The sequence below is a fragment of the Bombina bombina genome, chromosome 12 (assembly GCF_027579735.1).
Source record: "Bombina bombina isolate aBomBom1 chromosome 12, aBomBom1.pri, whole genome shotgun sequence".
NCBI classification, from domain to species: domain Eukaryota; kingdom Metazoa; phylum Chordata; class Amphibia; order Anura; family Bombinatoridae; genus Bombina; species Bombina bombina.
The window spans coordinates 16,399,262-16,413,352 of NC_069510.1; the positions used below are offsets into that span (position 1 = coordinate 16,399,262).

At 44.8% G+C, this 14,091-nt stretch overlaps 1 protein-coding gene across 1 annotated transcript in view; it reads left to right on the forward strand.

The window, feature by feature from the left end:
- REXO4 (REX4 homolog, 3'-5' exonuclease) overlaps window positions 1-14,091 on the forward strand; it is a 67,333-nt gene that overhangs the window by 13,777 nt on the left and 39,465 nt on the right. Inside the window, exons 4-5 of the mRNA XM_053696049.1 lie at window positions 8,596-8,748; window positions 8,907-9,100. Of these exons, the coding sequence (XP_053552024.1) occupies window positions 8,596-8,748; window positions 8,907-9,100 (347 nt within the window). The remainder of the gene's footprint in view (window positions 1-8,595; window positions 8,749-8,906; window positions 9,101-14,091) is intronic.

A 14,091-nucleotide genomic window follows, 5' to 3' on the forward strand; every position in this document is an offset into this window, starting at 1 on the left:
TAGTATCCAATTGTCCCTATGAGTAATCTTTAAAGGGATTTAATGGGTCATACATGTTTTCCCTTATAGTATCTTATGGCTTAATGATCTAAAATTCATCAGAATGTCAAGAAATATTATTCTGACCCTCACATGGTCAGGCCTCACAGAATAATCTAAGGAAAGAGGCTGAACCAGGAATTCCCAGCATGTTGTGTGATTACCTCCGTAGAAAGTACTGATTTTCGCAGCAGCGAGTGAATGTGACAAGGGAGGACCTGGCACTAATAGCAACATCTGAAGCACATACAAATCTAATTGCACTGTTCTCAGGGTTATTTGCTTTACATTTGTTTCTAGTGTCACATACATGTCTTATTACTTCAGTTTAATAAAGAACAATGCATATTTAAAAAAAAAAAAAAAAAAAGATTAAACTGTGATGCCTACAGACGTAATATGGTTTGAATATTCCAATACTGATTGCGTGGAAACGTAATATACCCCAAAGAAAGCCCCTGTTCAGCCCAGTCACCAATGATTCAAGACTCATTTCACGGTACTAGCAATATTAGGAAACCATCACATTTTTAAAATCTTTGTTTCAATTTCAGTTGTTTTTTTTTTTTAAATGACTGTGTACCTTAAGTGCGAGTTTAATCGTCTCCATTAAATAAGGTTTGTTCCCACATAATTTAGGATGATTTGTATAGAATCATATGAATTCACAATTTTCAGCGGTCTTTAACAACTATTTAGATGTATTCTGTTAATATTATTTTTTTTATGCATTGGAAGATTCAGATTTTTACAGAGTACATTAAATGCACTTTTAAATTGTTTATTTATTGAGCACTTTCCTGTATGTATCATGTCATTACATACACAGTGTTCTCCCCAGGACCTTTTTAGTGGATGCACCAACCGGCTACAATTTTAGCCAATATTAAGCTTTAATGAACAAATATGTATGTTAAATTATGCAGTTAATTTGTACTTTGGATATCAGAAAATATTAAACTATAACAAAGTTACCCAGATACTTCATAATGCCACCTAGCTGGCAACATTTTCTGTGGATGACAGTTATACATAAATGAAGATTACACCTTTTAGCAAGATACAGTGTATAATGTCTTTATCCCGTTGTAGCACTGACGGATCATGATAGATCAATCTAAATCAATTATGTTAAATCTAAATTCCAGGTACCTACCTCCAATGTTATATAAGTAGAAATGGTCTCATAACTTTTATAAGTATTTGAGTGCAATTAAAAAGGCGAAGGGAGAAAAAACTAAATTTATGCTTACCTGATTTCTTTCTTTCTTGACACGGTGAGTCCACGAATCATCATCAATTACTGTTGGGAATCAATACCCAAGCTAGAGGACACAGATGATAAGGGAGGGACAAGACAGGTAACCTAAACAGAAGCCTCATTTTTGAAAGCCCAGGAAGAAGAAACAGCCCTCGTGGAGTGAGCCATGATTCTCTCCAGGGGTCTGTTGTCCAGCAGTTTCATAGGCCAAACGAATTATACTCTTCAGCCAGAGCGAAAGAGAAGTAGCCATAGCTACTGGCGAATGTCCTTAGTCGCCTGCAACACATCTAGGTTGTGCAACAAACGCTTCTTATGAGAAGAAGGGTTAGGACACAAAGAAGGAACAACGATTTCCTGATTAATATTCCTGTCCGAAACAACCTTAGGAAGGAAACCTAACTTAGTACGCAGAACCACCTTATCAGAATGAAATATAAGGTTAGGGGAATCATACTGTAACGCTGAAAGTTCAGAGACTCTCTGAACAGAAGAAATGGCCACAAAAAACAAAACCTTCCAAGATAACATCTTAATATCTAAGAAATGAATAGGCTCAAACGGACTTTAAGAACAAGGTTAAAACTCCAGGAAGGAGTAACAGGTTTAAACACAGGCCTGATTCTGACCAAGGCCTGATAAAAGGATTGCACGTCTGGCACATCCGCCAGCCGCTTATGCAATAAAATAGACAAGGCAGAATCTGACCTTTCAGAGTACTAGCTGACAAACCCTTCTCCAGGCCCTCCTGGTAAAAGACAAAATCCTAGGAATCCTGACTCTACTCCAAGAGTAGCCTCTGGATTCACACCAATACAGATATTTACGCCATATTTTATGGTAAATCTTTCTTGTCACAGGCTTACGAGCCTGGATCAAAGTCTCAATGACCAATTCTGAGAACCAGCGCTTAGATAAAATTAAGCGTTCAATCTCCAAGCAGTCAGCTTCAGAGAAGTGAGATTTGGATGAAGAAAGGCACCCTGAAGTTTAAGTAGAAGGTCCTTCCTCAGAGGTAGTCTCCAAGGTGGAAGAGATGACATTTTCGCGAACGGAGGAAACGGGTATGCTAGACTGAAATTTCAAGGGACCGCCAGAGCATCTTTCAGTACAGCCTGTGGATCCCTGGACATCGAACTGTACTTCGGGAGCTTGGCATTCTGACGAGATGCCATGAAATCCAGCTCCGGCCGCCCCCACTTGGGGGTCAGACTGGAAAACACCTCTGGATGGAGTTCCCACTCCCTGGGATGAAAAGTCTACCTGCTCGGAAACTCCACTTCCCAATTGTCCACTCCTGTAATGTGGATTGCAGATAGACAGCAGTTGTGGATCTCCGCCCACTGAATAATTCTGGTCACCTCTGACATGGCCAAGGGACTCCGAGTTCCTCCCTGGTGGTTGATGTAAGCCACCGATGTTATGGTGTTTGACTGGAACCTTATAAACCAGGCTAAAGCTGAGGCCAGGCCAGTAGAGCATTGAAGATCGCTCTGAGCTCTAGGATGTTTATGGGGAGAAATGACTCCTCCCGAGTCCATAGACCCTGAGCCTTCAACGAGCACCAGACTGCTCCCCAGCCCAGTAGGCTGGCATCCGTGGTCACAATCACCCAGGTAGATCTGCGGAAGCAGGTTCCCTGGGAGAGGTGTTCCTGAGACAACCACTACGGAAGAGAGTCTCTTATCGCCTGATTCAGATCTATTCGAGGAGACGGATCCGCATAGTCCCCGTTCCATTGCCTTAGCATGCAAAACTGCAGAGCCCTGAGATGGAACCGAGCGAAAGGGATGATGTCCATGATAGCCGCCATCAGACCTATTACCTCCATGCATTGAGCCACTGATGGCCAAAAAGAGAGGACTGGAGGGCAAGGAAATAATCAAAATATCTTCATCGATAGTGAATCTATTATGGTCCCTAAGAACATTACCCTTGTAGCTGGAACCAGAGAACTTTTTCCCAGGTTCACCTTCCTTCCATGGGAGTGAAGAAAAGACAACAAGATCTCCATATGAGAGTTTGCTTGTTGAAATGACGGCGCCTGAACCAGAATTTTGTCCAGATAGGGCGCCACTGCAATACCCTGAGACCGGATTACATTTAATAGGGCCCCCAGAACCTTTGAGAAAATTCTGGGAGCTGTGGCAAGGCCAAAAGGAAGAGCCACAAACTGAAAGTGATTGTCCAAGAAGGTGAATCTTAGAAACTTGTGATGATCCTTGTGAATGGGAACATGAAGGTGCGCATCCTTTAGGTCTATGGTTGTCACGAACTGACCCTCTTGGACCAAGGGAAGAATGGAACGTATAGTTTCCATCTTGAAGAATGGTACTCTGAGGAATTTTTTTAGACATTTCAGGTCTAAAATTGGTCTGTAAGTTCCCTCTTTTTTGGGAACCACTAACAGATTGGAGTAGAATCCCAGAACCTGTTCCTGTGATGGAACTGGAACTATTACACCCAGGACGGAAAGATCCTGAACACAATGTAAGAACGCCTCTCTCTTTATCTGGTCTACAGAAAATCGTGAGAGGAGGAACCTGCATCTGGGAGGAAAAGTCTTGAGTTCCAGTTTGTACCCCTAGGATACATTGTCCACAGCCAAGCGATCCGGAACTTCTCAAACCCAGGTTTGAGCGAATTGAGAAAGTCTGCCCCTACTGGATCTGCTCCCGGATCGGGGGTTGACCCTTCATGCTGACTTTGAATCAGCTGCAGGTTTCTTAGACTGCTTCCCCTTGTTCCAAGACTGTCAGGATGCCAGGAATCAGACTGAGACAAGAAGTGCTAAAATAATCACACCTTTTATTAATAGCAAAAAATAATAAGTCCACAAGTCAAATAACAAGCCAGTAATCAAAACCAGAGCTGGTAGTCAGACGAGCCGAGTCAGGAGCCAAAGCGAGTAGTCAGACGAGCCGGAATCAGGAACAAGGAGAACAACAGAGTCAGGAATAAGCTAGGGATCAGGAACCAGGAGGGACGTCAGACAGCCAGGTAATACACAGGAGCTCTCACAAACAGGTCTGAGACAACGCAAGGGCAAAGCATACTGAACAGAGGCCCTTTAAATAATAAGTGATGACATCACAATTCTGAGACTGCATCCTGTCTCACACGGATGATGTACACCAGTCTGGCCATAAAAGGAAGTACAGGAAATGAGCAGCATCACACAGTATGCACCAGAGTCAGCAAGAAAGGTGAGTAAAATAGCTGCCAGCAGCACATGGCAAACAAAACAGGGAAAAAACCCTGACAAATTCTGACTAGGCTTCCAGGAAGACTTGGATTGTTCTTGCTTGGAGGAGGGAGGGGAGGGTTTGCCTCTAAAGTTACGAAAGGAACAAAAATTACTCTGACATCCTTTCTGCTTATTCTTTTTATCTTGAGGGAGAAAAGATCCCTTTCCCCCTGTAATATCTGAAATTATTTCAGCCAAGCCAGGCCCAAACAAGGTCTTACCCTTATAGGGAATCGCCAAGAGCTTGGACTTAGATGAAACATCCGCAGACCAGGACTTTAACCACAATGCTCTGCGAGCCTGAACCGCAAAACCAGACATTTTTGCTCCCAACTTGATGACTTGTAAGGAAGCATCCGTGATAAAGGAATTGGCTAACTTAAGAGCCTTAATCCTGTCCTAGATCTCAAGTGGAGTATCTGTCTGAATAGAGTCAGACAAAGCATCAAACCAGTAGGCTGCCGCGCTGATGACAGTGGCAATACACACCACAGGCTGCCATTGGAGACCCTGGTGAACATACATTTTCTTTAGCAATGCCTCCAACTTCTTATCCATTGGATCTTTAAAGGAACAGCTATACTCTATGGGAATAGTGGTTCTCTTAGCCAAAGTGGAGATCGCCCCTTCCACCTTGGGAACCGTCTGCCAAGACTCCTTAATAGAGTCAGCTATTGGAAACATTTTCTTGAAAATTGGAGATGGAGAAAAAGGAATTCCAGATCTCTCCCACTCCCGTGCAATAATCTCTGTAGCACGGTCTGGTACAGGAAATACCTCCACCGCGGAGGGAACATCAAAGTACTTGTTCAGTTTACTAGACTTCTTCGGATTGACTATGACAGTTGTATCGGAATCTTCCAATATAGCCAAAACCTCCTTAAGTAACAGACAGACGTGTTCCAGCTTAAATCTGAAGGATACAACTTCAGCATCAGAAGAAGGAATTATACTGTCTTAGTCTAAGATTTCACCCTCAGACGCTACCGAAGTGTCTTCCTCCTCAGACTTCTGAGAGGAAGCACCTTGAGTAGCCACAACAGGATCAGAAACCTTGCTCACTGATTCTTTAAATTTCCTCTTGCGCTTTCCCTGCAGCATGGGAAAAGCCAAAAGCGCCTCGGATACCGCAGAGGATACCTGGGCAGCAATATCTGCAAAGAAACTCCTACCGGAGCGTGAGAGGAAACGCAAGGCACTGCATGTGTGGACGAAAAAGATTGGGACGCTTGAGGAGAAAACTGCGGCATATCTGGTACAGGAGACACCTGAACAGCATCTGCCTTAGCTAATGATCGCTCAGGATCAAAAAGTCTATCCCTGTAACACAATGTTCCAGGTTCCAGGTTCCACCTGGGAGTCAAAACACAGGTTACATGTAACATTTTGTAAGGCCTCTTGATCCATCTTTAACCAATAAAGAGAGAAAAAAAATGAAAACCATTTTTATTTCACCTTGAAATCTTATCACAGAAAAAACGTTACTGTCCCTTTTAAATTTTTATTTTTGTAACAGTAACAACAGAGCAGCGGTCATTATTACAACCCCAGGCACCCTCTACACCTCAGCTATTTTTCTAACATGCAAACGATCCGGTTTTCATTCCGGAACTGCGCAATTAGTCGGCTGGGTGATCCTCTATCTCAGCAGAGTCACAAATGTAAATATCGTCACTTTTCCGGAACTCGCAGGAATTTAGTCCGGAAAGCGCGCTAAACTACCTGCTGCCTCTGAAGGGAACTGCCTCCTTGTAATCATGGGCGGTCCCGGTGGCCATTAGGATCCATAGCAGAGCCGCAACAGTGAAAACATTGTATTAATTAAAAACGGCACGCTACATACACAGTCTTTGACCGGGTCTAAACCGGAGATAAGGACAGAGACTGAACCCATAATAAAAGTTATTAACCACTCCTCTCGTCGAGTGCCTGCTTAATCTGCCTGCAATTAATAGAGCCAATGGTAAATTAAACGTCCCATGCAGCTTTAACTGCTGAAGTGCCATATTTTCCCCATAAAAAAGAAAAATAAACTTGGCACTTACATCTACATCTGTCCGGCAGAAGGACAGCTCACCTGGTTTGAGCAAACAAAATATGTGTATAAATTGGATGCGCCTAATAAAAACGTGGTATTAGTTAAATAAACCACATACGGGTCAAAATTACTATAATGATGCCCTTCTAAAAGTAACTTTCAAATATAAAAATAATTTGTGCAAATTAAAGTGGAGTGTACCCTTATAACATACCCATAATAAGTGTAATGTTAATACATCTGTATATTTAAGTAAGCAAGGGAGAATGTGTGAGATACCCCCACAAACAGTGATAAGACTCCTTTAATTACTGCGTAAAAATTCTAGAGACCCACAAACTACGGACACATAAAACCATCAGTCTGTAAAATCTCTCTATGTGTGAGATAATATAAAAATAAATAGAACTTAAAAAACAAATAGGGTATTAGAAAAGTGCACAACCCGGTAAACAGGTAGATAAATAGAACACTTAGCGTGTAAGTTCATGTTGATGTCTCTAATGCAGAGATAGGTCCAATCCTTAGTCGATTTAATGATGTCTCTAATGCAGAGTTAATCTGTGTTAAGCTGTAAATGTAAATTACCTGATGAAACGGTCGGTGTAAGACCATGAAACGTCGTATTTTAGTGTTTTTACATTGTTTTAATAAAAAGTCTTTTACATACTATTAAGACTTTACACAGATTTTTCTATATAGAATTGATTGACCCTTACAAAACTACCATTGGCTAAGTTCTGGGCAGTCACACATAACATTTTATTGTAGTGGAGAGCTCCGGTTAATATAGAACATATCTCCTTGTACACTGCCGTCTGATCTCAGTTAGCAGTATTCCGTGGAGCATCGCTATAAGACTGGAGGAGAGTCAGCTGTGCGACTATAATAGCTCAGCCTGCGTTTGTGGCACTTATCAAGTGCTTTTCATCTCGTAAGTAGTACTGAGTGGAAGAGGAGAAATTGCATTCTACCAATGATAATGCACTATTGTGGCGCCTTCTTTTTTTCCTTCTTTTGTCACCTGGTTTGAGAGTGTTTCCTCCCTCACATGGACCTGTGGAAAAGAAAGAACAGAGTAAGCATACTCAGGCTTTCTGGATAGGGCAGCCAAACGGTTTGAGAGGCGCAGTGGGGATTGTACCCCACAAATTCCGAATTGCTTAAAAGCCACCACTACTCTACTGAAGAGACTGGCGTGGACTACGGCTAGACCCAAGGAAAGATCAGAGCAAACCTACTCTGCTTTAAAATAACAAACTCTTAATTGAAGAAAAATTCTTGTCAGACACCGAACACTTCACCTCCTGCTTGCACTGCAGGCAAAGAGAATGACTAGGGTTTGTGGGAAGGGAAGTAATACTTAACAGCCTTGCTGTGGTGCTCTTTTCCGCCTCCTACTGGCCAGGAGTGATATTCCCAACAGTAATTAATGCTGATCCCTGGACTCACCGTGTCATTAGAAAGAAGTATAAGCAATCCTGTATTTTATTATAAAATATGCAGTATAATGTTCCAAAAAATAAAAAGATATTTAGTAAAATGAAATGCAATGAAAATGGTAAAATAGGAATCCAGTTATAATAATTGAAATCATATTTGTGTATAGACCGTATTGCTAGCATTTTGGTAAAGATAATCTTTTTTTTCACCCATTATGAGGCAGGGAAAAGAGTATTTATAACTTAGTGGCACTGACCTAAAACATTTGGAGTTTTTCACTTAGTCTAGATGGGATTATTAATTATTTTTTTATATTTTTTTAAATTGCTTGTACTTTTATGGAACCGCGGTCGCATATATGTGACTGTCACATGTGCTGATGGATCTCTGTGTAGTTTCACAGTAGGTTCCCAGTCCTGCATTCACCCCTAAACTAATGAGCATAAGGAGGGTTATTCTATACGCTACCTACAGAAAATATTTTTCACCACTGAGGCAATTTAATATAGTGTTGTTATTAACTATTATTGTTATAAGCCAGTGTAACAAACTTTTCTTGGTCCTCAGGGTAGACATTTGGTTTGATGATGTGGATCCGGATGATATAGAAGCAGCGATGGGGCCGGAGGCTGGGCAGATAGCTCGTAAGATGCAAGGACTCCCAGAGAAACAATCCTCTTCCACGGATGTTGTTCTGGTGAAAGAGAAAGCATTTGAAGGGTAAATAATTCTGCTCTCTATGGTGGAAATCTGTTTAATGTTGACGTTTCTTCCCACAGGTAATCATGTTAGTGCACACACTCCTCATTCAATAAACTAATCCATGTTTTACAAATCAGTCCCCCAGTGGTAATTGACGATTTGTGTTTCTGTTCTAGACTTACAAAGACTGTCGCTATGGATTGTGAGATGGTGGGAGTTGGGCAGACCGGAGAGGAAAGCATTTTGGCCCGTGTGTCCATAGTCAACCAGTTTGGGAAATGTGTGTATGATAAATATGTCAAGCAAACAGAATGGGTCACAGACTTCAGGACGGCTGTTAGTGGCATCCGACCAGATGATATGAAGAACGGTAAAGATTTTCTCCAAATTGTATTAAAACTTTGCTGTGATGAAGAAACTTTCAAAATTGGGATAGACTGAGTGCACTGACACAGGAATGCAACTATAGTTTGTTTGCACATGGCAGCTTTATGTATCAATGTCATGCTCTAAATCTCGGATATGAACCTCTTTGAAGCTTTAGATTCATTTTATTTGCATGGCGGGGGTACTGAGAATTTTTTTTAAGATGATTTACATGTAGTTCTTGTGATGGATACCCGCCTACCCCGACTGGGTAGCTCCGCCAAACGGGTCCTGCTTCCTCCTTGCCGACTGCAGCTATGTAGCTGGCAAGTGACCACAGTCTGTAGCCACTTCTTATGCCTGACAGCACCAGTATTCAGGGTCCCACCCTGTGGCAGACTCTAGCTACCCCGACTGGCTGCTATGTAGCTCAGGAAAGTGATTTTAGCTGGAGCCCAACCAAATAACTAGACAGACTAGCATTCAGGTGAAACAAGAACTGATTTTATTGAACACACACACTCCTTTTATACACACATCTCATCCCTGTACTTAAAGGGACATTATACACTCATTTTTTCTTTGCATAAATGTTTTGTAGATTTTTTTTTAAGTTTTAAGTTTTTTTAAAAAAAAAAATGTTTAGTTTTGCTTATTTTTAAATAACATTGCTCAGATTTTCAGACTCCTAACCAAGCCCCAAAGTTTTATGTGAATACTGATGTATACCTTCTCCAGCTTGCTCCTGTTTGTGTGAAGGGTCTTTTCATATGCAAAAGAAGGGGGAGGGGGGGGGGTCTTATTTCCCACTTGCAGTGGGCTTTCCAGCTACCTTTTCAACAAAGCTAAACTGAAAGCTTCTAAGTAAGTTTTTAAACAGTTTTATACTGGATTTTTATATCGGTATCTGTGCATCTTATTCTTTATAGTAGTGTCTATTACATGCAGTTATATGAAAATGAGTGTATACTGTCCCTTTAAGGGTGGCAGTTTCGGGTGGATCCACAGTCCAAAAATCAGCGTGATTTGTTACTGGGGACCCGAGTTATAGTCCGTTGAAGTTATGGGGGTAGGGGTGTCCAAACCCCCGGTTCCAAAGGAGCTCCCCTCCGATAATTCCCCCAGCTCTTGTCCTCCCTAGGGGCTACCAATCCCCAAAATAGCGGAGCTCTGGGGCAAAGGGCTGCTGGAGCAAGCAGGGGTAAAGTTAGCGGGTGTCCTGCTGTCCTGTGGCCGACCGGGAGTTCCAGGAGCCCGGGCGGCCTGAGAGGGGTTAGGCGGGAGTCCGTTGTGAGGTGGCCGACCGGGAGTTCCAGGAGCCCGGACAGCCTAGGAGGGTTTTCCTGGTCATACACCAGCTCTTCACAAGACAAGCAAACAAATGCTTCCAGGGATTGTGGTTGCTCTGAGGAACCCAAAACCACTGAGAAACAACAGGGGTGAGGTTGTAGGGGGTGGGGGGTAGCCTTAGCTGTCTGGTATCAGTGACATATCTGCCATTCTCCTGTTGTACAGTGTGCTGCTACTTGTGTGACACAGCCCTCCCCAGGTGATATGTGTATTTATCTGCCAGTCCCCTGGTGTACAGTGTGCTGCTCCTTGTGTGACACACAGCCCTCCCCAGGTGATATATGTATTTATCTGCCAGTCCGCTGGTGTACAGTGTGCTGCTACTTGTGTGACACAGCCCTCCCCAGGTGATATGTGTATTTATCTGCCTGTCCCCTGGTGTACAGTGTGCTGCTCCTTGTGTGACACACAGCCCTCCCCAGGTGATGTGTATTTATCTGCCAGTCCCCTGGTGTACAGTGTGCTGCTCCTTGTGTGACACACAGCCCTCCCCAGGTGATGTGTATTTATCTGCCAGTCCCCTGGTGTACAGTGTGCTGCTCCTTGTGTGACACACAGCCCTCCCCAGGTGATATGTGTATTTATCTGCCAGTCCCCTGGTGTACAGTGTGCTGCTCCTTGTGTGACACACAGCCCTCCCCAGGTGATATATGTATTTATCTGCCAGTCCGCTGGTGTACAGTGTGCTGCTACTTGTGTGACACAGCCCTCCCCAGGTGATATGTGTATTTATCTGCCAGTCCCCTGGTGTACAGTGTGCTGCTCCTTGTGTGACACACAGCCCTCCCCAGGTGAAATGTGTATTTATCTGCCTGTCCCCTGGTGTACAGTGTGCTGCTCCTTGTGTGACACACAGCCCTCCCCAGGTAAAATGTGTATTTATCTGCCAGTCCCCTGGTGTACAGTGTGCTGCTCCTTGTGTGACACACAGCCCTCCCCAGGTGAAATGTGTATTTATCTGCCTGTCCCCTGGTGTACAGTGTGCTGCTCCTTGTGTGACACACAGCCCTCCCCAGGTGAAATGTGTATTTATCTGCCAGTCCGCTGGTGTACAGTGTGCTGCTACTTGTGTGACACAGCCCTCCCCAGGTGATATGTGTATTTATCTGTCAGTCCCCTGGTCTACAGTGTGCTGCTCCTTGTGTGACACACAGCCCTCTCCCCAGGTGATATGTGTATTTATTTGCCAGTCCCCTGGTGTACAGTGTGTTGCTCCTTGTGTGACACAGCCCTCCCCAGGTGATGTGTATTTATCTGCCAGTCCCCTGGTGTACAGTGTGCTGCTCCTTGTGTGACACAGCCCTCCCCAGGTGATATGTGTATTTATCTGCCAGTCCCCTGGTGTACAGTGTGCTGCTCCTTGTGTGACACACAGCCCTCCCCAGGTGATATATGTATTTATCTGCCTATCCCCTGGTGTACAGTGTGCTGCTCCTTGTGTGACACACAGCCCTCCCCAGGTGATATGTATTTATCTGCCAGTCCCCTGGTGTACAGTGTGCTGCTCCTTGTGTGACACACATCCCTCCCCAGGTGATGTGTGTATTTATCTGCCAGTCCCCTGGTGTACAGTGTGCTGCTCCTTGTGTGACACACAGCCCTCTCCCCAGGTGATATGTGTATTTATCTGTCAGTCCCCTGGTGTACAGTGTGCTGCTCCTTGTGTGACACACAGCCCTCCCCAGGTGATGTGTATTTATCTGTCAGTCCCCTGGTGTACAGTGTGCTGCTCCTTGTGTGACACACAGCCCTCCCCAGGTAAAATGTGTATTTATCTGCCTATCCCCTGGTGTACAGTGTGCTGCTCCCTGTGTGACACACAGCCCTCCCCAGGTGATATGTGTATTTATCTGCCAGTCCCCTGGTGTACAGTGTGCTGCTCCTTGTGTGACACACAGCCCTTCCCATGTGATATGTGTATTTATCTGCCAGTCCCCTGGTGTACAGTGTGCTGCTCCTTGTGTGACACACAGCCCTTCCCATGTGATATGTGTATTTATCTGCCAGTCCCCTGGTGTACAGTGTGCTGCTCCTTGTGTGACACAGCCCTTCCCAGGTGATATGTGTATTTATCTGTCAGTCCCCTGGTGTACAGTGTGCTTCTCCTTGTGTGACACACAGCCCTCCCCAGGTGATATGTGTATTTATCTGCCAGTCCCCTGGTGTACAGTGTGCTGCTCCTTGTGTGACACACAGCCCTCCCCAGGTGATATGTGTATTTATCTGCCAGTCCCCTGGTGTACAGTGTGCTGCTCCTTGTGTGACACACAGCCCTCCCCAGGTGATATGTGTATTTATCTGCCAGTCCCCTGGTGTACAGTGTGCTGCTCCTTGTGTGACACACAGCCCTCCCCAGGTGATGTGTATTTATCTGCCTGTCCCCTGGTGTACAATGTGCTGCTCCTTGTGTGACACAGCCCTCCCCAGGTGATGTGTGTATTTATCTGCCAGTCCCCTGGTGTACAGTGTGCTGCTCCTTGTGTGACACACAGCCCTCCCCAGGTGATATGTGTATTTATCTGCCAGTCCCCTGGTGTACAGTGTGCTGCTCCTTGTGTGACACACAGCCCTCCCCAGGTGATATGTGTATTTATCTGCCAGTCCCCTGGTGTACAGTGTGCTGCTCCTTGTGTGACACACAGCCCTCCCCAGGTGATGTGTATTTATCTGCCTATCCCCTGGTGTACAGTGTGCTACTCCTTGTGTGACACACAGCCCTCCCCAGGTGATATGTGTATTTATCTGCCTATCCCCTGGTGTACAGTGTGCTGCTCCTTGTGTGACACACAGCCCTCCCCAGGTGATATGTGTATTTATCTGCCTATCCCCTGGTGTACAGTGTGCTGCTCCTTGTGTGAGACACAGCCCTCCCCAGGTGATGTGTATTTATCTGCCAGTCCCCTGGTGTACAGTGTGCTGCACCTTGTGTGACACACAGCCCTCCCCAGGTGAAATGTGTATTTATCTGCTAATCCCCTGGTGTACAGTGTGCTGCTCCTTGTGTGACACACAGCCCTCCCCAGGTGATATGTGTATTTATCTGCCAGTCCCCTGGTGTACAGTGTGCTGCTCCTTGTGTGACACACAGCCCTCCCCAGGTGATATGTATTTATCTGCCTATCCCCTGGTGTACAGTGTGCTGCTCCTTGTGTGACACACAGCCCTCCCCAGGTGATGTGTGTATTTATCTGCCAGTCCCCTGGTGTACAATGTGCTGCTCCTTGTGTGACACACAGCCCTCCCCAGGTGATATGTATTTATCTGCCTATCCCCTGGTGTACAGTGTGCTGCTCCTTGTGTGACACACAGCCCTCCCCAGGTGATATGTGTATTTATCTGTCAGTCCCCTGGTGTACAGTGTGCTGCTCCTTGTGTGACACACAGCCCTCCCCAGGTGATATGTGTATTTATCTGCCAGTCCCCTGGTGTACATTGTGCTGCTCCTTGTGTGACACACAGCCCTCCCCAGGTGATATGTGTATTTATCTGCCAGTCCCCTGGTGTACAGTGTGCTGCTCCTTGTGTGACACACAGCCCTCCCCAGGTGATATGTGTATTTATCTGTCAGTCCCCTGGTATACAGTGTGCTGCTCCTTGTGTGACACACAGCCCTCCCCAGGTGATATGTGTATTTATCTGCCAGTC